The sequence below is a fragment of the Leptosomus discolor genome, chromosome Z, assembly GCF_034619465.1.
Source record: "Leptosomus discolor isolate bLepDis1 chromosome Z, bLepDis1.hap2, whole genome shotgun sequence".
NCBI classification, from domain to species: Eukaryota; Metazoa; Chordata; class Aves; order Leptosomiformes; family Leptosomidae; genus Leptosomus; species Leptosomus discolor.
Genome location: NC_141419.1, coordinates 18,005,219 through 18,029,604, shown reverse-complemented (window position 1 = coordinate 18,029,604; position 24,386 = coordinate 18,005,219). Strand labels below are relative to the sequence as shown.

The window sequence follows — 24,386 nt, the reverse complement described above, 5'->3', positions numbered from 1 at the left end:
ATCTTCCCTTTTCCTCTAAGAAAACCCTAAGGTGGCATATTTTATCACAGGTACACTCCTCCCAGAAGCTTATAAGGGTGTTGAAAAACAAAGCAGTGCTTCACACTGCTTAGTCTAAGTGTTTCTTGAAGCATGAAAATCTTGAAGTGACAAAACTAAGAGTGACAGCTAAGAATAAAAGGCTACTGTAATTTGGCTTGTTTCTACGTTTAACATCCTTTAAACTAAGTCTTGATTCTCCATCCCACCAACTGCTACAATGCACAAAAGCAGCACAAATGCAATATTGTAATTTCTGTGAATGCTAAAGTGCTATTCATTTAATTCTTTGTATTAAGTATGTAGAGTGCCTCTACCATAGGTACAGTTTTACTCAGAATAAAAAGGAATATTGTGTTCAGTTCTGGGCCCCTCAGTTCAAGAAGGACAGGGAGCTGCTTGAAAGAGTCCAGCACAGAGCCACAAAGATGGTGAAGGGGGTGGAATATCTCCCTTCTGATGAAAGGCTGAGGGAGCTGGGTCTCTTTAGCTTAGGCAAGAGGAGACTGAGGGGGGATCTCATTAACGTTTATAAATACGTAAAGGGCGAGTGTCAGGAGGATGAAGCCGGGCTCTTCTCAGTGATGGCCAATGACAGGACAAGGGGCAGCGGGTGCAAGCTGGAGCACAGGAGGTTCCACATTCACATAAGGAAAAACTTTTTCCCTGTGAGGGTGGCAGAGCCCTGGAACAGGCTGCCCAGAGAGGTTGTGGAGTCTCCTTCTCTGGAGACATTCAAAACCTGCCTGGACACGTTCCTGTGTGACCTACTCTAGGTGGTCCCGCTCTGGCAGGGGGTTGGACTAGATGATCTGATGAGGTCCCTCCCAACCTCAAACATTCTGTGATTCTGTGAACTAATTCCTAATTCTTTCTTTCTGCTTTGTCCACTTTGTTGCTCTCCTGCTTGTGAACTAATAAAGATCTTTCGACCTGTCATTAAGACCTGGGATGTCACTGTTCAGGCCCAGGCAGCAACTAAGCACCACGCGGCTGCTTGCTCAGTCCTCCTCCCCCTGGTGGGATGGGGAGGAGACTCGTAAGAAAAAGGTAAAACCTCATGGGGAGATAGGAACAGTTTAACAGGACAACACAAGGAGAGAAAAAGTAGCAGTAACAATAAAAACTAATAAAAAGAATGTATAAAGTAAATGATGCACAATGCAATTGCTCACCACTCTGTTCTCTAACTGCAATCCCCCCCCGCCCTTACCCCAGTTACATGCTGAGCATGGTATCTTTCCTCAGCTGTCCTGGCTGTGCCCCCTTCCCAGCTGCTTATGAAAATTAACTCTATCCCAGCCAAACCCAGGACACTGGGGAATCTATGTTGCAAACTAACATCTTCTGCATACCTCCCTTAGGAAGACAGCTCCTGTAGACACAAGATCTTTTACTCCCTGTGCCTTCCAAGTGTAACATTTTTCCTTAATACCATGACATATCTGAGAAACAGGAATAAAGAGGTGTAGATTACCTCTGTATTCTAAGACTGCATAATTAGACTACTATATCATGAACAAGTGCCATAAAAATAACATTTCTAAATACTATTAAAACTTCACTAACCTCTCTGGTTTTGGTGCAGAATGGCTCTGCCATTGGAATATGACATACTCCTGGAAGAGTGGAATGCTGCCCATCGTATAAAGTACAATGTCTTTTAGTTGTCCTAGAAAAGCAGAAGAGATGTTCAGAAAGAAAAGGGACAAGTCACATGAGAAAGCAAGATATTTACACAAATCCAAACCCATTGCATTCCTGGGAGGGAAGAAAAATATCAGTATATTACTGATCATCTGTAATCCTGTTTTGCCTCTGTACAAACCTTTCAGAAATGAGCTCAAGTGTAAAAAATTAGTGCGCTACTGCAGTAACGTCACTTAATTAGAGAAAATCTATTGTTAACAAGACACTGAAAAGCTGATTTGTTCCAAAATGACACGAACAGCCACATTATGTTGCGATTCTACCAAAAAGAATGAGCTAAATGTAGTAGCCAGGCAAGTAATCTCCAAAAAAAAGAGCACAGTAAGCTTTCAGGAAGGGAACGAATCAAGTCTGAATTATCACAAACCTAGTCAAAATAGAGCTTGTTCATATCATTGCATTCCTACATTGAAAGGATGGGAATTTATAGGAACAGCTTCCTGAACAAAAGAAATGTGAATTCAACCAGAAAAACCCTGGAACAGAACGTCTTCATATTCCCAGAAAGATTACACACATGCATTGGCAGCTTGCGAGCAGAAGAACCCTTTTTCTCCCTTCTTTCAATTGAGAAATTGTTTTTTTTTAATGGAAATGGTCAAACATGCTGCAGAAATTACCATCCAGCATGCCATTTTGACAACTTCTGGAACCATTACTCACTATTACTTTACCTTCAAATGCACTGCCTCAAGACAATTCAGCCAACCGGATGGTGAAAACCCTCTGGAACAAAAGTCTTTGAAACATTCCCTTCTTCCTCCCAGTGTGCCAAATTCAATCTACAGTTCAAATAAAAAATTTCTGCTGGTAATACTGCTCACAACAGTTCCCCACGCAAGTCACCAGCAAATATTTAAAAAAAAGGTTTTAAATACAAGTTACATGTTAGAGTAGATTTGGGGAAAAAAAAAAAAAAAAGAACCAATAGGGTAGCCTTAAGGATGGGATTACAAAACAGTAAAAGAGATGAGCAAATTAAAAACATGCAAAAGAGGATACACCTGTTAAGACAGGTTGAAACACTAATATTATTTTTTCCTTTAGGGGATACTGAAGAGCTGCAAATAGAATGTATCTGATTTTACACTTTCTTTCAGTACCTGCTAATGAATTATTTAGAATTGGAGGAAATGGGAAAAGTTGTAATCCATTTCCTGCATTATAGTATTTCAGATGTTGTTAGTCAGGCCCTTTCACTCAGAAAAGCCCTGAGCAAAGTTCACATATGTATAAATATTGACCTGTTACTTTCAGATACCCTATGTTCTTTAGAGAGAATGGCCACATCACCACATGCTCTAATAAAGAAATCCCACTATGTCTAGCACAGTACATACAAATTACATGGGAATAAATATCAACGGTAAGACCTGCGAGTGTTCTGAGCAATGGACACGGAACGCTGCAACTCTGCAAAGGCCACAGCTATTTGATACAGGGCCAGCTGATGGATCCACAACTGCTAGGCTTAGGGTGAGAATAAAGACAGATTTGAACCAATCTCTGATTCTTGCTGTCTATGAAGTAATGGCTGTCACAGAGGAATGCCTTTTAGCCTCTCCTCCTTTTGGTAGCCCTGCTACAGGAGTTGGCCATTCTGATCTGTCCCACTCATCTGTCCGCAAGGTACAGGGCAGCAGCACATAATTCTCACTGCTGCAATACCATTCCTCTGTATCCCTTGTAGTGAGAACGAAGGTTACAGAACCACGGGTGCTTTCCTTGCCTTACTCTCACAGAGACCAACAGCATGAGAGCAAATGACAGTATCCGCCTAAAGCTCATTATAGGAATTTCAAGACCCTCCCCATGTACCCTGAATGACTCCTTACAAAGCCAGCAAGAAATAAGAAGGAAGGAACTCAACAGCCACTCTTCAAAGACAATCTGCTCCTTGCAAGTTTCAAATGTGAAGAAGTCCATGTGCCTGCCATCAAAAGAAAAGCCTGCGTAACAACAGAGGAGACTGAAAGTTGTACAACTGCCTGATTGTTTACATTAAAACAGGAAGAAGTCACCAAGTGCCTGCCTAGAAACTAGCCAAGCTACTCATAGCAGAAGTGCACAATCCAGATGGATCAAGCACAGCACAAAGGGAAAGTACAGAGGTGCTCCCAGTGGGTGAGATCAGAAGCAGCACCTGAAAGCATTGGATAACCAACTGATACAATTACTGCCTACAGCTTTCTGTTCAATTCAAGCTCTTCTCCCATTCCCATTTACTATTCCAATAAACCACTGATAACCACAGGCAAGCAGCTAAGACTGAGGCTGCATAGCTCCTGCTGGCCATCTGACCCCTGTAGGGCTTTTCAGAGAACCCTGACCAGACCCTTGTGCTGCCTTTGTGACAAACAGGGGATGGTGGTATAGGAGAGAGGGAATTCTTTCCCTGGGAAAAAGGGTATATGTTTTTATGCATAACTGCTTATGCATCAAGCTCAAGGAGACAGTGGTGTTCATAGCACAAGCAAACCCTTGCACTGTTGCATAGTTTTGCCACACCTGCCTTGCCCTTACTGCTTTTTCAAATTCAAAACTACATGTACTGTAATTTTGAAGATGTCCCCAGAGTTTGTATTCTCCACCCTGCAGCAACAGCCACACTTTTAATCAGACAGTAAGGTGGCATTTGCTCCTTCATTTTTATTTTATCACAGTAACACAAGATTTTCTGGCAATGACTGACACTAGGAAGCAAAATCCAACTCAAATAAGTGAGCAAACCAATAATTTCCATCTATGACAAACGACTTTCACCATCACCTTCCCCTTTCGTCTAGTAGTGCTGAATTATCAACATGCTATTAGTAATTAAAGAACAAACTGAAAATTTACACTAGCATCTGCTGTACCAAAAGCAGTCTCATAATGCTCTGCCTCTTCAGGAACACTGAAACAAAATTTTCCCATGAAAAATTTTACAAAGTGTAACAATACTGTAATAATTGTAGTGGTGTATGTGACACAAAGAACTCAAACAGTAAAGCTGGCAGCTGTTACAGGATTTCTTTTATAAAGTTATTTTCTGCATCTTCCTGACTGAGCTGAGTCATCCAAGTAAGTAGTTACCTTCTTACTCTTTTCTTAGCAAACATCAGCAGCAAACCAAACAGAAAGTATTAAAAAGCCAGTCTGATCTAGCCAGTTGACCAACAGTGCTGTAATAAACTAAAAGAAGCCAAAGGCATAAAAAAAATTCTTTAGGCATTTGTTTCAAAGAAGAGAACAACTGTTGTAGCCCATAATAGTACCTGTGGTTACTTTTGGATTTGGAAGTAGGGAGAACACCACGCAAATATTCTGGTATTTATTTAAGAAAATGTGTCCTCTATTGTTTAAATAGATTAAGTGTGTGTATTTCAACAATTAAGTAGATTAAGTACACCCCTGTAAAAGGCAAAAATGCAGACATCACCTCCAAAGAACCAGCAGTCTAACACCCACTAGCAAAGATCATCAGGGAAAAGAGAAATCAAATTGTCAAATGAAACACACTGTTATGACTTGTCAGTTTTCTGAATTAAAGGGCAAGCTAGTAATGATTTCTTAATTCATATTACATGTTGTTTTCCACATTAAAACATACTCACATGCTTTTCTGAGAAGATTCTTGGTTTCCTGAAGCCATGAAACAAGACCCCACAAGTTCCCACTCTTCTACATCAAAATATAAACTTACTTGCCGGAATGAAACATTGCTCATATAGGGGTTACGCCATTACTACTGGTGACCATCTGAACAAACTTGAAGGTATTTATACACACTGATGAGATTCTCCTTAGCCTCCTCTTCTCCAGGCTGAATAGTCCCCACTCTCTCTGCCTTTCCTCATAGGAGAGATGCTCCAGTCCCTTCAGCATCTTTGTGGTCCTTTGCTGGACTCTCTCCAGTATGTCCATGTCCCTCCTGCACTCGGGAGTCCAGCACTGGACAGAGTATTCCAGGTGTGGCCTCACCAGTGCTGCACAGTGGGGAAGAAGGATCACCTCCCTTGACCTGCTGGCAACACCTCCACTAACACAGCCCAAGATACTATTTGCCACCTTTGTTGCAGTGTAAATGACCCCTGTCTTTCCACTCATCTTCACATCAGATAAATATACTGATTCGTTCCATAATTTTTTTTTTCCTTCTCAAATACAACATGTTCTTAAACCCCAAACTTAACCAAACCCATTATTACCTTTCCAGCTCAGAAGTTATGATGCAGACTGGCAAGTGCTGGGAAATTTAAAGCAGTGGAAGGAGATTAGTAGCTTAAAAATAAATTGTTAATTTTGAAAATGACATTTTGGATGAAGGATGGTCTCAGATTTCGTATCTGGGTTATATTCTGTATCCTGGCTGTTAATGTCTTTCTGCCTGACCTCCATACATCCACCCTTCATCCACAGCATATAAAAACTCTGCAATCATTCCAACTGTTTCTTCTTTAAAAATGCAGACTCTCTGGGCCAGAGGTTACTTCTTACCATGTGTGCAATTCACAGGTTAGCGTGTTTAGGCTCCCCTCACCTACCTAGGAGTCTGCTAGATCAAAATTACATCAAAATAACTGGTGCTTTACTTGCAATCATCCAAACCTCATATGCAGGTATGTTTAGTATCTTTTCTACATAAATCAATACCGATACTAAAATTACTCATTTCCAAGTACTGCTAGCAGAATAAGGATGATTATGATTTAACTTGTATAAACAAAGTGATCAGTCTAAATACTTTTAGACTTGAAAAAAAGAAAAAAAAAAGGCCATTGTCAGCAATACAGCTGCTCTCCACCCATAAATCAACTCTAGTATAACAGGAAGCAGTTTATATGGCGCTTGCTCCTGCAGGGTACTTAGTCATTTGGATACACTCAAAAAGTACTCTCTTACAAAAAAAAGCATTTCAGTTACACACAAAAATGTAAGTCAGTCAAAACTTGAATTGCACTGCACTGCAGAGAACAAACCTAGGTATACATGTTCAGATGGCAATGAAATATTGCCAGCAGTTTTACAAAAACACAAAGAAGCTGCATAAACCATTCCAAACACTTAAAATTGGGTGGAACACCCAAATAAGAATTGAAGATATAGTACACCTATAAGTAATAATAACAAATTTAGCTCTTAAACTGTGCAACTGTATTTTTGAAATATTTGGCATAGCTGCTGAACTTTAAACGTAGCCTTCTCTTTTTCCCCTGTTTGAATGAATTTTTCTAAACATCAGATAATCAAGGAGAGGACTGGAAAAAATTTACTTCCTTATGATTCTTAGCAAATAAAAAAATGTTAGCTTCTACCCCTATTTTGAAACAACCTCCTCTCTTTTGCCACTGTGTTGTATTTGATCTCTCTTGTGTAAAGCCTCATTATTACGGCACATATTTTCCTGCCTGGCTGCTACTATGCTTTCTTGCACCTCTCTCTCTCATTTCAGATTCTTCTTAAAACGGCCTCTGCTCTTATCCATGTTCCTCCCCCACAACTGAGAATACGAGATCTCTTCAGAAGACTTTCCCAAGGATTTATACTTTAGTTCATTCGAGGCCCTACCTCAAAGCCTGGTATTTCTTCTATGTCTGTTAGAGCTGAACTTCTTGTAAGCTCTCTTCCCATCATGTCTTCTTGTAGGAATCTCACTTTTTGCTGTAAGAACTGAGGCTATCACATCATTCCACGAAATCTTAATTTAACATTAACATGTTATTATATGGTTTAACCCCACTTGTCCACCCACCCCAAACTAAGAACACAATTAAAAACAAATGTTACCCACCTGTCAATGAACTGGTCAATTATGACAAGATCACCAGGCTGTATTTCCTCTCGTAATGAACCACAGGCAGTAGTCACTAATACATGCGAACAATTTTCTTCTTTTAATGCCCAGATATTGGCAGGGTAATTGACATTCGACGGCATAATGGTATGATGCCTTCCATGTCTGCAAAGATACATGCTTCAAGAGAGTAAAATAAACCAGACTGAAATTACCTTCCTTCTCCCAGATAAAGAGAATTCCAGGAAATGTAATTTACCCAACAATACTGGAAGTGGAACTGATCGTTTCAGCAACTTCCACTGTAGCTTGTTTTGCTATCAAGGGTCTCTCTGTACTTAATTTAAGTAGTGGTGTAGTTTTCTTTTTAAATGCAAAATTTTTAAGTTCAAGGCTGTAATGAAAAGAATCCTGAAAATACAATCCAAATATATGTTAGCAGCCTCCAGAGTATAAAAATAATTTTTCTCTGGATTTTGTATGTCAGTTCCATAGATTGTGAAAACCCAGGTGCAGCAAATTAAATCTTTCATACACTACAACAAATTTGTAAGATTTACATACACCTCTACAAATTTTCTGCTCAGAAGTGCTGTTGTATTCTGCCACCCAGAAAAGAGCAGCACATCACAGGGAATTAAAACCAGAAAGAACACACTTTTCTAATATGTCACCTTCCCAAAGAAAACAGTAGAATCATCACATTTTTCTCTTTGCTCTTAAAATGATCTGACAGCTTTCATAAATCAGAACAATGACTACACACTGTTGCAGTGTATTTTTTCACCAAGACAGGAAATACTTAGTCTTATAAGCACAAGCTTTTGTGTTACCTCTGTCATCGCTACAGAGGTACATCACTCACACAATAATTAAACAGATTTGAAAATTGTTTTCAATCATGGAAGAGGAAAGGAGGAATTTCATTTCCGAATTTATTCTTTCACAGAGACCAAAAGGTCTTAAGAACTTGATCAACTGGGAACTGGGAGTTGCACACAACAGGACCAAGCACTGTCAGGCAGAATTCCCATGTTATCATTAGCACTTCTGATAAGCTACTAGGCATGTAGATTTATTGTTTAATGTTGCAGCTGTTGTCATAATCCTCTTCTAGAATGTACACGCTTTTCCTTTTTTTAAATCTGGCATTCATGAGCAACTCCGTTATTTTTCCCAAAACACACAGTGAAGCTGCAGGTACGTTAGCCTCAAAAGTAAATTCACAAGGGTCATATGTGAATGGTCATAAATCCCAGTAAGGATGTAAACCACAGCTGAGTTGTTCAGCCGTCTGTAGCTCAAGGCCTACTTTGATACAGCACAGCTATGCAATCTTGGCTTAGCATTTCATTTGAGAAAATAAGATAAATGTTGTCCAGGTGTAATAAAATACATGAGCAAAGTCCATGCAAGATAAGAAAAGTAAAACCTCAGACAGAAGTGTAACTGCAGAAATGGTAACAGCCAGCAGTTTAATGTAAAAATACTGGCATGAAAAGAATCGGGGCCCTGAGTGCACCACTGGATTGTAATTACCCTGACCAGCCTCACCCTGGGCCTCCACCCAAACACCCTGTGACCATGAGCCCAGCTGCTCCTGACTCCAAGCTCAGGCCTCAGCCTTCACTCCTGGCCTGAGCTATGTCACAGGCATGCCTGTTCCCAGCCCTGTCTCCTGGATGGCCTTCAGACCTATGCTGTACTTCATCTCCAAACCTGTTTCTGGACAGACTTTGGACATATGCCGCACCCTTGTCTCCAATCTTGTCTCTAGCTCCATCTCCCACTGCTCCTGCCTGGACTCCTCGACCGGATCCTGGACTTGATTCATCATCTCAACTTGTCTGGGACTGCTGATGGACCTTGCCATCAGCACCTGGCTCTGCCCATAGTGTCCAGCTGCTGAGAACTGTGTTAGTATTCTTATGGTTAACCTAGTAACACAGGTTATCCACAGTTACATTAGTGTGAAATTTCCATGCACTCATCTGCAGATCCTGCTTCCAGAGTCTCTTCTGAGTATGGTATGAGATGTCTGAATAAAAATGACCCAGTGAAGGAGATCTACAGGAGATGCAGCCTCCAAAGAAATAAAGGTAACAGCCAGAGGACTTAATAATCAAAAGAAATGATTTGGAAGTCTGCAATGCTACCAGAGATATGGTTCACCTGGAAAGAGGCAATTTCCCAGTTTCACAAAGGAAATTTGCAAACATACGGAGCAGTTGGATTACTGTGGTTATTTGGCACCACGTACCTATCACCAGGGCAGGCAGCCTTCCAGGTTGCCATTCTTACTAGGGCAGCACACCCCACTGGATTTCTCTTTCCTAACTTAGATGGTATTTTTCATATTCTCAGTCCCTGCAGCATCAAATTTGTTCAGGAAAAACCCCAGACTTCTGCTGGACTTTGCTAGCCACTACAAATTGCAAAAAGTTCAGAGTAAAAATTCAGTTCACTTAACGTAAAAAGGAAAAAAAAAACTACTTTTGAGAATAGTTTAAGACACATAATATAAAATGGTCATTTACCTTGCCAACAGCACACAGTCCACATTTTTTATCTTTCCCAATATCAAAGCATCCGATGGCTACAAAACAAATAAGAATGAGTTACAGCTTGACAATCACATTAGAAATTTTAACTGCTATGATTTATGGATTTTAATAACGTGGACAAAAATAATATGGTAAGAGACAGTTTTATGGAGAGTTCCATGTTAAAAATAATCTTGGGAGCATTCAGAGCGGATTCAGAATGATGCTTTCTTTGAAGAACAGTTTTCATTCAACGATATGATAGTCACAAAAGGAAATACTAGTTACCACTGTAGTCTCACATTTTCTTCAGCTCAGCTCTGTAATTTGTTATGGTAGATTAGTAAAACAGGCTGGAACAGGAAGCTCAAACTTGACTCAGAAGGATTATCGCAATTTTTCTGTGTTCATACTAACATTAACATTGCAGCTCCTCACTTTAAGGTTTGAAATGGTAATATTTTCAAATACCTTGAGACAGTATTTCAAACAGTGCTACAAAAACGTGAAAAGAGAAGCAGGTACATATTGCCTTTAATTTCACTAGCACGTCTCACTCTCTCCTGTAAACTTTGGCTGGTTTTTGCTAAAGAGGTGCTGCTCCCTACTAAGAGGCCCCCCCCAACAGAAATCACATTTACTCTGTCCCTCTCCATAACACCCCCCATTCTCTTCTCTGTCCCCTTTCTACCATGGCCACCTACAGCACACTAGGGGTGTGAGGAGTTGTTCTAGACTCCTCCCAACCCACCCTTCACTCACCCCACCAGCTTCTGGATAAACTGCCTGTTCCCTGCTGCTGGGAGTCCCTCTTTTGGGAAGTGAACTGTGATACGACAGAGAACTTCTGGTACACTAGTGGCAGAAGCAGTGTTGTACTGGGTCAGCCCAGGGGCCACAGACAGCACGCACTCTCCTCACAGCCACACAATGAGAACATGCATTCCTCCTGACCAGTCAAAAAGGGAAGCTACAGCATTTTGGTTTTAGCTGTCCAGCTGGGGCACATGCCCTGCCTTGGAGATGGTCATATCACCCACACAGGGCAGCCCCCAAGTCATCGACTGCTACTAAAACCCAATTAACTGCTCCTGGGCTATATGCACCAGGGATCTGAAACATGCCATGCTTCTAGCTTCCTTTTTTCTTAAAAAATGTAAGGCCTGTGTTTCATTAGACACTAATCTGCATTTGTGCTGAACAACAGTGCAGTTGCATGTGGTGCTTCTCCTGTCCAAGCCAGAATCGCATGCATTTCACTTTCTGTTGCAGTGTAGAAAAAACTAAGTAAGCTGGAAGCGACTCTGTGCCAACCTCTCTTTCCATGCCCTGGGATTTAAAACTGAAATAGCTACTAATAAAATTACAATTTATTTACTGATCACAAGTTTGCAAGTTCCTGGAATGACTCACACATTTGCATTTAGACATGTTCTGTTGCCTGCTACTTGATAGAATTTTATTTGTATTTTAATGCTAGCTGCAAGATCTCAATTAGCATTTAGTTTTACAGCTGTTAATTCTATTACACACTTGAAAATTTGCAGAGATGTAGTATAAAGTAATATGCAAGTCCCACAATGTTGCATTTTAGCAATACTAATTTCTAATAAAACTAGCACTTCCTACTCCTATTGCACAGCTCCTTTGGTAAATTTTAATGTCAGATCTCTTCAAAGCATCATAATTCACTCAAACGGGTTTAAATTCTGCCAGACACAGACTTACCACTTCTTTTAAATAAAGTGAATGTTCCAGAAAATTTATTTTTAGAACTGAGGTGTATTCTGACTTCTCTGCCTAGTTGCCAAAGCATTTTGATGTTGCAACATTCTGTAACAATGAAGGTTCATTATAATTAGCATTTGGGGGTTTGGTTTTTGGGTTTGTTTTGTTTAGAGAGCACACATTTGCTGTGTGAAGTAATAAGCACGCAACTTTGCTCACAGCAGGATACAAAAATACTCTTAGAGGACTTCAGCCAAAAATCCTTGCCTCCTGTCAGAATGAAAAGTAAAGATCAGTAACTTGAAGACTGGACCCTTTGCTTTATAAGTGACAGACTCGAATTTATTGCAAGTGATAGATTCAAGTATATATCCATGTCCAAAAGACTCAGGGTAGAACAGCGTGATTTAACTGCTATTTGATATTCATCCCCACTGCAGAACTCCACTGAATTCTGGCATGCACTGCTGATTCAGCAAGAATGCAACAGCTTTGAAATCCAACAGGCTTCAAAATCTAGTTGCAGCAGCCAGGGTTTCCTTCCCTATCTATTGACATCCTAGTCACTTCTAAAGGCTTCAGGGAGACTGTGTAACAGGACTAGTTGTCTTCTTTACACAGATTTCCACAGAACACAATCAGGGCATCTTCTAGGTTCCCTGAATACCTTTCTTGCACATGATTGCCAGAAACATGGCAGAGAAAAAGAAAGATTTGGAACAAAGAATGCGCTGCTAAATAATGAACTGAGGGTTTAAGAAAAGAATTTGCAGATACTGCATCATGGGTCATTAAAAGAGAGGAAATAGGGATAAATCAGCACGTGTAAAGTTACAAAGAAGTGAAGGATATAGAACTTTCAAACTCTGCATTAACTATGTAACCATGCTAGTTATGTAGTTAACCATGTAGTGTAATGGTTCTGTTCTGCTCTTTCTCCCACAAGTTCTTTCCAGTGCTGTACCTCTCTATTACTATCTCAGCTGTAGTCAGGAGCTTTGAAATGCTGATAGAATAATAAAAATTTCCAATGGAACAATCCAAATTCAAAGATCTAATACAGAATTTTTGAAGCAGCATTTAATAAAAGGCTCTATAAAAAGTTCTCAAACATTAATAATTCATATACGTATTTAACTACTTCCCACTTTCACAAAATCCATGTCAGATATGTATTACTCAGTGTTGCAAACCAGAAAAGGAAGCAAAGAACCCTGGGCAGCTAACTCTAAATTATGACAGTAAGAAACAATTGAAATAATCCCCCTTGTCTGCAACATAAAAATACATGGACTATTGTTCCTGTGGTGCTTGCAGAATTCATTTTTTCCTGGTCTGATTTTCCTGATACAAGCATACAAAGCTCGTTTGCAAGGTGGAATCCACCCCTGCTTTGTTTGCCAGATAAATCTACAACCAAAAAAAAGAGGGGGGGTACCTAAAATAATTTTCTAGAACAGGAAGATATTTTCCTGCTTTGGGGAAAGGTGATTCAGAACCAAGTTCTCATCCAGAAAATAAAACAATGTAACTGAAAATAAATTCTGAACAAAGTTTTATCAGCACCTTCAAAATTCAATGATGAAGATGAATGCTGCTACAAGCAATTTTCTTATCCTGTGAGAGAACAATATTTTCCATACCTGGAGATGGAATGCCAAAGGATTTTAGGGCATTTTCCATAGAATACCAAATTTTTGATGCAAAGAAAATGGTGGAAGCGGACAAGAGAGAAAAGTAGTCTGGAATATTAACAGGTGTAAGCATATTTATTTTTTAAAAAACTAATGTACTACATTTTCAATACTATTACTAACATAATTTGAAGGATCATGGGAGGACCAATGTCAATATAGAGAACTGTAAAAATTCTCATACTAGTTTCCTTCAAACTTTTCCATATTTCACCTGAAAAAAATATCCCTACATTCCCTAACGATGTAAGTTTCGTTATTAAATGATTCTTATGACTCAAGAAGACTAAAGCAGAAGACAATTCAAAGAATCTACGAGAACAAAATATAAGCTATTATTCTGCTTCTACAAGTAAAGAAACAGCATTAAAGAAACATCTATTTTGGTGTTGTCAAATGTGCCAAGGAATGCCACCACCAGAAAGGTTTTCAGCTTAAAGTCTTTTGGTTATGTCTTTGTCAAGAAACTTAAGAATTAAAATCAAAATTTAAGGAAAGTAGAAGCATACACTTCACATTTTTACAGGATAGAATGAATTTGACATACTTTTTTTTTAACTATGCCTTGCATTTTCCTTTTGGCATTCAGACATTAATTTTCATTCCTCCTAGTTTTGCTTGAACTAGATAGGCTTGATCTTGCATCTCTAATTTTCTCAGCAATTAAAAGACCACAAAGTTCTGAACAGTTTATTTAGATTAAGCCCTTTACCTCTTGAAATTTCAGGCAGATAGATGTCCATTGATGTCACAGTTCTACGAAAAAGCATCTTCATGCTCAAAAAAATCTCCATTTGGTTTTATTTCAGTAACAATCAAGAACAAGACACACCTTTAGAAAAAAATACTAACATAAATCACAAACTTCTGAACTTTTCCAAGCACACTTAAGAAGTTCTCATTTGCCCTTTCGCATTCAGCAGTAGCTGTTTCTTCTCATCTCTGTTGTTCTAAAATTGAGACAAGCAGGATGTGTAACACCTCTTTCCTGAATCCTAAAAACTCTCAGCAACAAAATAAGCAAACATTGATCCTCCTAATGATACCAATTAAATTTGTGAGGTTTATTTCTGCTTCAATTGAATTCCATCAACTTGACCCATACAATGAACTTTATGCCACTGTAACTTTTGGTCCAAGCCCTGTGTATCTTACACTAAGGCTGATCCACCAGTTGCTCCATGAGGACAAAAACTGCATTCAAACACTGAAGCCCAATGTGATTCTACGCAGAAGTGAATCTACATGAAACAACCATCAGACAGACGTCTTGAGTTCTTAGGAATTCAGATTTACAGGCAGAAAGGAGAGAGACAGGCCAGCAGGGGTAAGAACAAAGGCTCGCTGTTTGGCCGCACTCCCTTTCACAGATACAACAGCCCCAAGCAGTTGCAGTTTTCCATCCAAGTCAGCTCAACAATCTCAGTTCAGCTCACCAAAGTATTGAGAATCCACGCTTGGGTTCCTACCATGACATCTCAGTTACACCCCTCCCAACACAGAGACAGAGTATTCACAAGCTTTTTAAACTGAGCCTATGCTAAATGCATAATACACAAGCTCAGACACAGCCAGTCCATTGAGCAAGGTTTCTCATAATCCACAACAGGCAACCAAGATTTATTTTCCCCTATCCACGTTGTATTCTGTGGAGAACACAGAAAAAAGACAATAGCTAAGCTGCTTCCTATATGAAATTAAAAAAAGCCTTCCACACTGACCAAAGGTGCAGGACTGAGGAAGCTTTTTCCACTCTCTTGTGTAGGAGCCATCCTGCACGTACTCCCCCTCTTCTCAGTAATATTAAATCCTGCTGTAGGACACCTTGCTCACTGCAGAATTTGGGCCACCCAAATCCTGTTGCATTGTGCAGCTGTGACAGAACAGCCCTCCAAATGCTGTGCTGCCACTATGCCCTTAAGTCCAACCTGACAGACCCCTATGAGGGAGGAGAAGAGTGTTTCATCCTTCCTGGATACAAAGGCTTCATTCAGCATCTGCTACAAGCACAGTGCTAATTTGCTTTATGAGCAGTCTCCAGACACAGAGATGCTGTGACCATCCATAACTCTCAAAAATAGGCAATGCAGTGGCAACTGGTTTGGTTTAGACAGTGGATTCTACTTCAGATCAATGCTGGCTACCATTTGGAGAGCAGGGTACAGAAAACGGAGGCAAGTTCCCTTCATTCTCTTACAGTTTGTTAACAGATTTTGAAGGATGGTGGAAAAAGCAAATGTATTTTTCTGATTACTTTTTCTCCTCTGTTAATCTTTATCTCCTTCCCCTTCTTGAATGGTGCTCACACAAACTCTGCTTGCTCTTTACAGTCTTACTTCACCCTTAAACCATTTTAAATGGAGGCATGGATTCAGTTTTTCAACCACACACCACAGTGCTGAGCTTTCTGGCAAGCTTCTACCCATAAAATAGCTCTTTCAACCACACACCAGATGGTTTATTATACATACACTAGCTTACACTGGTAGATTTCATAAGATACAACTCCAACGGCAAATACAAAATACCCAGACTCCCCTGGTCTTATGACATTACGGAATATCCAAGATCCAGTTCTCCTATGAACTTCCTGTGTCAACTAGAACCTCTCTCCCCCTTGACCTCCTGCCTAAAAAACTCTCTTTCATCCTTCGTCTTGCCCGTTCCTACCATAAATGCTTTGGGGCAGGAATCGTCCTTTGCAACACACATGGCACTGCATATAGAGCAACACCCCTAGCCTCCACTCCCTTCTGCTGAGGAAAACGGCTGAAGCAATGTGAAGGAGAGTTGGTCAACAATACCTGTGTCACACAAGCAGACTCAGAGCTTCATTTTCAGTCAGTTTCAAATTATGTGGTTATGACTGTAAGGAAAGCATTGCTATGAAAAGCATCATTCAGTGGTTACAGGGAAAATGGGGGGCCATATACCTCAAAGGACAGTTTTCTGCAATTTAGAAAGGTTCCTGGAATGATCTGACATGTACTACAGATCACACAACAGCAGAAATTTGAAAGAAAGGTTTATCCCTCTTGGCTGCAAATTCACAGAATCACAGAATGGAAGGGGGTGTAAGGGACCTTGAAAGATCATCTAGTCCAATCTCCCTGCCAGAGCAGGTTCACCTAAAGCAGGTCACACAGGAATGCATCCAGGCAGGTCTTGAACATCTCCAGGGAAGGAGACTCCACAACCTCCCTGGGCAGCCTGTTCCAGTGCTCTGCCACCCTCAGAGTAAAGTTTTTCCTCACGTTGAGGTGGAACTTCCTGTGCTCCAGTTTCTGTCCATCGCCCATTGTCCTGTCACTGAGCACCACTGAAAAGTGCCTGGCCCCATCCTCTTGACACCTGCCCTTTACATATTTATAAATCTTGATAAGATACCCTCTCAGTCTTCGCCCCAAGTCTCTCAGCCTTTCCTCATAAGAGAGATGCTCCAGTCCCCTCATCATCTTCATAGCCCTCTGCTGACTTCCTCAGTAGTTCCCTGTCCCTCTTGAATGGGGGGCCCAGAATTGGACACAGTACTCCAGGTCTGGCTTCACCAGGACAGATTAGAGGGGGAGGAGATCCTGCCTCGACTGGCTGGTCACACTCTTCTTAATGCACCCCAGGATACCATTGGCCTTCTTGGCCACAAGGGCACATGGCTGGCTCATGGTCAACTTTCTGTCCACCACAACTCCGAGGTCCCCCTCTGCAGAGCTGCTCTCCAGCAGGTCAACCCCCAGCCTGTACTGGTGCATAGGGTTCCTCCCCAAGTGCACACCCTACACTTGCCCTTAATAAACCTCATTAGGTTCCTCTCTGCCCAGCTCTCCAGCCTGTCCAGGTCTGGCTGAATGGCAGCACAGCCTTCTGGCTTGTCAGCTGCTCCTCACAGTTTTGCGTCATCAGCAAACTTGCTGAGGGTGCACTCTGTCCCTTCATCCAGGGTGTTGATGAATATATTGAATAAGACTGGACGCACGTACTGACCCCTGGGGAACACGACTAGTCACAGTCTTCCAACTAGACTCAGCACCACTGATCACAACTCTCTGAGCTCTGTCCTTCAGCCAGTTGCCGATCCACCACCTCAGTCCATTTGTCTAACCCACACTCCCTAAGCTTACCTATGAGGACGTGGTAGGAGATAGCATCAAAATCTTTGCTAAAGTCAAGGCAGACAACATCCACTGCTTTCCCCTTGTCCATCCAGCCAGTCATGCCATCATAGAAGGCTATCAGGTTGGTCAGGCAAGATTTCCTCTTGCTGAATCCATGCTGACTACTCCTGATAATCCTCTTTTCCTCCACCTGTTTAGAGATAACAGCCAGAAGGAGCTGTTCCATCACTTTTCCAGGGATGGAGGGGAGGCTGACTGGTCTGTAGTTCCCCAGATACTCCTTCTTGCCCTTTTTGTAGGCTAGAGTGACATTATCTTTCCTCCAGTCCTCAGGCACCTCTCCTGTCCTCCACGACCTGTCAAAGATGATGGAGAGCGGCTTAGCAGTAACATCTGCCAGCTCCCTCAGCACTCTTGGGTGCATCCCATTGGAGCCCATGGATTTGTGACTGTCCAGTTCAGCTAAGAGATCCCTAACCCAATCCTCCTTGGCCAAGGGGCAGTCTTCCTTCCTCCAGACTTCCTCCCCTACTTCCAAGGTGTGGGATTCCTGAGGACCAGCCTTAGCAGTAAAGGCTGAGTCAAAGAAGGCATTCAGTAACTCCGCCTTCTCTGTACCCTCTGTCACCAGGGCACCCGCCTCGTTCAGCAGGGGGCCCACATTTTCCCTGGTCTTCCTTTTGCTAATGATGCATTTGAAGAATCCCTTCTTACAGTCTTTGATGTCCCTAGCCAGACTTAATTCCAAATGGGTCTTAGCCTTCCTCGTTTGCATCCCTGCATACTCTGACGATATTCCTATATTCCTCCCAAGCGGCGAGAACTTCAGGACTGAGTTCACCCAGTCTACAAATGAGAAGAGGTATAGCCTCCTTTGCACATAAATCTTTGTAACATCTTGTTTCTGCTAAGAATCCCACAATACATAGCACCTAAAAGGAAACAGTCAAGGAAATTGTGGCAGCACCTCCTTTGAGCATTCATTTAACAGTCTGAAAATTCTTAAAGCATACAAACATCTTTAAAAACAGCAAAAAGTCTCAGTAATAATAATAAAAAAGTTATACAGACCTTGCCATAAGGAGTATCAACGTATTTTTCTGTTCTTCCTTCTAAGATATCTGGATCATCCAGGCCAGTTCCACCAATAATTCCGATCTTATATAGAAAAATATGTATTAGTCTTCTTGAGATTACACTCCATTTAACAGCATATCTGAAAAACTAACTAGGCAGCTACAAAATACATTTTCTGCTTGAGACGAGGCTAGGCTACAGATCAACAAAACACAATATGCTCAGCAGATTCCCAGAAATTAGATCTCAAATGACTGATTTTAAACTGTATTTAACTTGCCAATTTCTTACACTATGATTCTCCTCTTTAAAGATACCCAATTAAAAAAGCTACAAAAATGCACAAAGATGTGCCAATTCATCATTTACTCCCAATACAAAAATGAAAGGTGTTATTTGGGAATGCCTCTAATAAGTGAGAAACACCTGTATAAAGCCCATCCTAACAAAGACCTCTTTTTACTTGGGGAAAACCAGTCCTATACATAACCGCCATACTGAATACCAGGAATTACTATATAGTATTATACATACAAAATAATTAAAACCTTTATTTCAAAACCCTAGGCTTTTGTGTTGACTTGCCAAGATCTAAGACCTTCCCCACTTCTGCAAGTAGTCTCTGTACAGCTTCTGAAAAGGGAGATACCTCACAGCATCTTCACAAGTGAGGTAAAGAATCTGCTGACAATTTCACCTGCTGGAAGTATTGCTGGGTTTCTTCACATATTTATGACTAGATTATCTGGTACCTAAGGTGGTATAAGCGCTCATTCAAAAGTTGCCTGCAGCTGGGCCACTATTATCTCCCGTGTAGACTGGCGTCAGGTTTTATTCAACCCACATTTCCCTAAGTAGAAACTTAACAGGCTCTTGCTTCTCCTACTTTTTTTTTTTTTAATAAAGCCTTTTCAAGTACTTTTTCCCCAAATTTTTATAAAATTGACTAAGTTTCAAATTATAATGGAAAGGGAAAAAGAGAGGGTAAAGCAAAGGGCCACTTAAATAAAAGATATTTTATTTCCTTAGGAAATGAGGCTAAAAGTCCTATGTTGTGTTTTGATACAACTCGTAGTGAAGAAGCGTGAAGCCACTCATAATTACCACCTATCTGTCACGCTTTAATAATCATTGATTTCTTGCTCATTGTTCATCTGCTCTGCTTCTTTTGTAAAAGGAAAGAAAAAAGATAATTTGAAACATACATTCTCACTGAGACTAAACATACTTGTGATTTCATACTCCAGCTACAGAAAAATGTATCTGAATTTTCTTGTTTCTAGTTTATCATTGGAAAGTACCTTGCTTTTGTCTTTCTAGGGATGACTCCATTTTCAATCAAGCTAGGTTTTCTTTTAAGTTCAGAACACCTCCAGCTCTTTGGATGGAATGGGTACTGTCGGGCCCTTCACAACCTCACACTTAGTAATGGTATTTAAAAATAACGTTGGCATTTATCACACACAGAGAAAATGCTACCACTTTGTTTTTCTCCAATGTGACCAGTTGTTGCAAAGTTTGTTGCACTTTTAAATTGAAGAATTTGTACCATGGCTGAGCTGCTTGTCATGGAAAAAAAAAATTTTGAACCATTCTGGGACTAGGTACTACTGCATGGCTCCACCATTTTTTAATTATTTTTAAAGACATAAAATTTCCCAGGTAGAACCTTCAGACCTCAGTGTACAACACTCCCATTCCACAACACACCCTCAACTGTCTCCAGCTTTTTCTTAACTTACACATTCATAGAGACCTCATTTGTTCAACCACTATATTAGCTGACTCGTCAATCGTTTAGTTTCAACAAGCAGAGGCTCTGTGGTCTTCGTTACACATTGAATACTTCTCTGAAAAAGCTTTCCACACCAAACGGTGTAAATGCTGATACGCTGAAGTACTCCTAACAGATCTCCTATTTCCTTTTGCTACCCCCCTGTGGAGCACGAGGAGTAGTGCAAAGGAAGATAGCAGTAAAAATTCACAAGCTCCAACCCTGAATATACTCAAGTGTTAGGAAAGACCTAGATCATTGTTTGCAGTAGTATTGATGGGTCTGTTCCCATGTAACTCATGTTGCTTATTTATCACAAACATTGAGATTGTTAGATTGCTCATGAAAATTCTGAAAACTATATAAATTTTAGGATTAATAATTTTTTGCCTTAAGAATCATGTAAGAAGTGTGCAACAGAACCAATCATGAAACTCAAAATCAACAAAAGACCACCTTTAACATTGATCATGTGTGCATTCAGTAAACATGGAATATCAGTACATTAGCAGAAGCCAGGATCAAAATACTGCCTTTTTTTAAATCTAGGAAAAAAAAAAAAAAGGTTCCTTCAGTAGCTTAACTAGTTTTAATTTGGTATAATGCTTGTTTTATTAGTGACCTATGACTTAAGATTGAGAATATTCAAAAGGGAAGGTCTATCTGCCTGAAAATTTATGTCTGGCGAAGTGAAAGTTGTTGGGACTGAGGAAAACAGTGCAACGCTGGAGATATCAAAATAACATAAAAGTTATTTCAGAACTGCAATGATTTAAGGTGCTTACATACACGCAGACTCAGCACTGTAACAGAGCATTCCTGCGCCAGAAAGCAGCACACCCGATCTGTGTCAGCACAGAGCTTGATCTGTTCATGGCAGCATAAGCCTGGTGAGGTTGCTTTCAGATTTTCTCTTGGGCTCCCTACCCCTGCTGCTGCATCAATATGTGCTTGTGCTGCACAGGCTGGTTCCACAGCAGGCTTTTACACCTACAGCCACGCTGTCAGAAATAGCAGCAGCGCAACGAGCTAGCAAAATATTCACAGCTCTCAGGGTGAAGAGCCCACAGCACGGAAGAGGAGCTGAACTGCTTTGAATCTGCTTTTGCCTTCTTCCTCCTGGCAAAACACCTCAGCAGCAGTCTGTTCAAACTTCAGGCCACTTTAGGCAACACTGGCTAGAGAAATGCTGGGCTCAGCGTAATTCACAGGAGAGCTACTACAGTGGGAGGAAAGTTAAGCCAACAGAGATTTGTTGAAGCAGCTGCTTCTCCAATCATGTAATGTCAACTTGGAACTGGCAGCTCCAACCCTAAAATTAATTTTACCTCCTAGAAGAGAATTCTTTTTCCTTCCAATTTACCTAATCTCCAGGAATATCAGCTGCGTCTGGGGGCTGGAGACCCAAAAACCTGATTCTGTATTAAATTCCACTTTACAGACTTTCTAGCGAATTATCAAAAGGAATGCAGCTGCTCCAGGCTCAGTGGGGAGGTACCCTGCCAAGGGAGCTGAGGTCCATTTTCACCCAGCAGCCCAGTTGCTGAAGGTAAGAAACAGCAGAGAGGAGTTGACTCAGGGAGAAAAGTCTCACCTTTCCTCAAAGGGCAGAGACAGTCACATCTAGGAGTGACCTCAAGAATGGGAAGATGCAAGACTGTATGCTCCATTCCAGATTTTGCATCCTACAAAGCGACACAAAGGACATTGCCTGTGAAAATTAATGGAGGCTGTAGCCAAGCTTATCCGGAATTAAATCTGAAGTAAAATAGCACTGCAATGGAATGAAATATTAAGTATTTTACTACAGGGTAGTCTATCTCAAACACTGGGATGAGGAGATATAAAAGCAAAACCTCACAAAAAGTTATCACACCAGTAACTACAAAACCAAAAGCATTTGCCCTCATGAGTCCAAATAACGAGTGCACTTAAATGTATGCCTTTCTTCGCCTGCTGTTTGGCAAAATCCCTTGAATATGTTCAAGCACAAGACACATAACTATCAGTGCAGTAAGTCTATCTGTCTTGTCCATCTGAGGGTCTTAAAACACTAGGATATGTTAAGTGTCACCATAATCAGCTTATAACTTTGTGACAACTAACAACCAATGAACACATCTGTACTCCTAGTTTACGGATAATGAGAAGAGGAAGTCATTAAAAAGACTTTAACTTAAAACACAATAAACAACCACTTATATAAAGTTGCTTGTATTTAAGACAGCCTATAATCGATTTCTACACAACAAAACAGCTGGAAGAGCTATTTCACCTCAGAAAACTAACTCATATTTTGGTCAGAACACAAACCCACAGTCCCAGGCTAACTGGCCTGCTCATCCCCGATGCAGGCCGTCACCTTCTGGAGCCATTTTGAAACACACGGGACGGCCAAGCCTGAGGAGAAACTTTCGTACTGGCTCACTTTGCTGCAGTTGCGGGATCTGTGCACCTTGCTATGGTTACAAACCCGCCCCGGTGCCTCTCACTGAGAAGTCCGACACATAGCAGCCGAGCCGGAAACCCTGAGAAGCAGAGGCCTCCGGCTTTCGTTTAAAAAAACCAAAAACAAACAAACAAACAAACAAAAATTCGTCTCTTCCGGGATGGCCGCGGGAGAGCCAGCGGGGACGACCGGGAGACGCCGGCAAGGCCGCCACCTGCGGCAGGGCCGGGGCGCCCGGGCAGCGCCGTGCGGGGTCTGCCCGACCCGCGGCCGAGAGGTCCCAAACAGGCGAGGCACTGGCCCTGAGCGGGGGGCACCCGGCCCGGCTCCGCCCGCCATGGCGGCCCCTCTCCCGCTTAGCACGGCCGAGGGCCGCCGCGCTCCCAGGCCCGCTCCCGGCGGGCGGGCGGAGCGGGAAGGGAGCACGGAAGGAAGGACACGGAGGGCGGGAGGCAGCGCCTCCGCCCCCGCGCTGGGCAGCGCCACGAGGGCAGCGGCGTGGGCAGCAGAGCTAACCGCACCCTCCGACTCCCGCTCCGCACGCCCGCGGCCGGCCCGAGATGGAGCAGGGGGGAAGGCGACAGGCAGGGAAGGGTGAGGGCGGCGGTGTGCGCTGCCACCGCCGCCTCCTCCTTCCCAACCCGTGGCGGTGAGGATCCCCACTTACCTTAACGGCCCCGGCAGCGGCGGCCATAATGGCGGGAAAGGCGGGGACCGGGGCGGGGCGCCGCCGACTGGCAGCTGGCCAGCCCGCCGGTGCCGTGCGCCGCGTGTGGCCCGGCCCCGCCCCACCCGGCCGGCCCCGTTGACCGGCGCCGCAGAGCGGGGTCCGGCGGGGCCTCGGCCGGCGGGAGCGTCGCTGCTGCGCGCTTTTCGCTAGGTGGCAGCGCCCGCCCGCGCCGAGGAGCGGTCGCGCCGGCCAGCGCCGCCGAAGGCCTGGCCCCTGTCACCTCCGGCCCGAGGGGACGCGGGCGGAGCCCGGCAACGCCGCGGCGCGGCGGGTCGGTGCCTGCGGCCCGGTTGGGAGAGGGTGGGGTCGCCGGAGGACTCCGGGCCTGAGGGGCCGGTCTCCGGGTGTGAGCGCGGTACTAGCTGTTTTGCCTAGCGCTGGTCACGCAGCTGGAATTCTGCAGGAAACTATTAGGGCAAACGATGGAGAACAGCTCCTTGGAGTAAAATCTGTTTTATCGTCATGTTGTGCCACAGCATACGGCATAACTGCTTTTCCCTCCCTCCTTTTTCGCCAGGGTATCTCCTCTCCAGAAGTGGAAATCGGCATCCTATTATTTTTGAGTGTTTCCACTAATATGCTGATCATATCCTTCATCAGTGGCCTCATCAGAACGTCTCCAGCATGCTTTTGAAACAGCCCTTATCATCTGGTCTGTGAGCCCTGAAATGTTACCGTATCCTTGAAATGTGTCCTCAGTGAAGGTTTTAATACTTTTTAAAAAGCTTTTGTCTTGGAAGTACTTTTATTAAAT

The 24,386-nt window shown here is 42.3% G+C and overlaps 1 protein-coding gene across 2 annotated transcripts in view; it reads right to left on the bottom strand.

Moving 5' to 3' along the window:
- Positions 1-23,596, bottom strand: part of MTAP (methylthioadenosine phosphorylase) — a 35,021-nt gene extending 11,425 nt beyond the window's left edge. The window contains exons 1-6 of one of the 2 annotated variants that reach the window (XM_086479594.1): positions 21,952-21,975; positions 18,674-18,760; positions 10,063-10,121; positions 8,730-8,819; positions 7,523-7,690; positions 1,609-1,711 (exon numbers count right to left, since the gene is read on the bottom strand). In XM_086479594.1, the coding sequence (XP_086335720.1) occupies positions 1,609-1,711; positions 7,523-7,690; positions 8,730-8,819; positions 10,063-10,121; positions 18,674-18,760; positions 21,952-21,975 (531 nt within the window). Of the gene's footprint in view, positions 1-1,608; positions 1,712-7,522; positions 7,691-8,729; positions 8,820-10,062; positions 10,122-18,673; positions 18,761-21,951; positions 21,976-23,569 lie in introns of those variants that run through there. The other variant, XM_086479595.1, reaches the window with a different exon arrangement.
- Between the last annotated feature and the right edge of the window lie 790 nt (positions 23,597-24,386).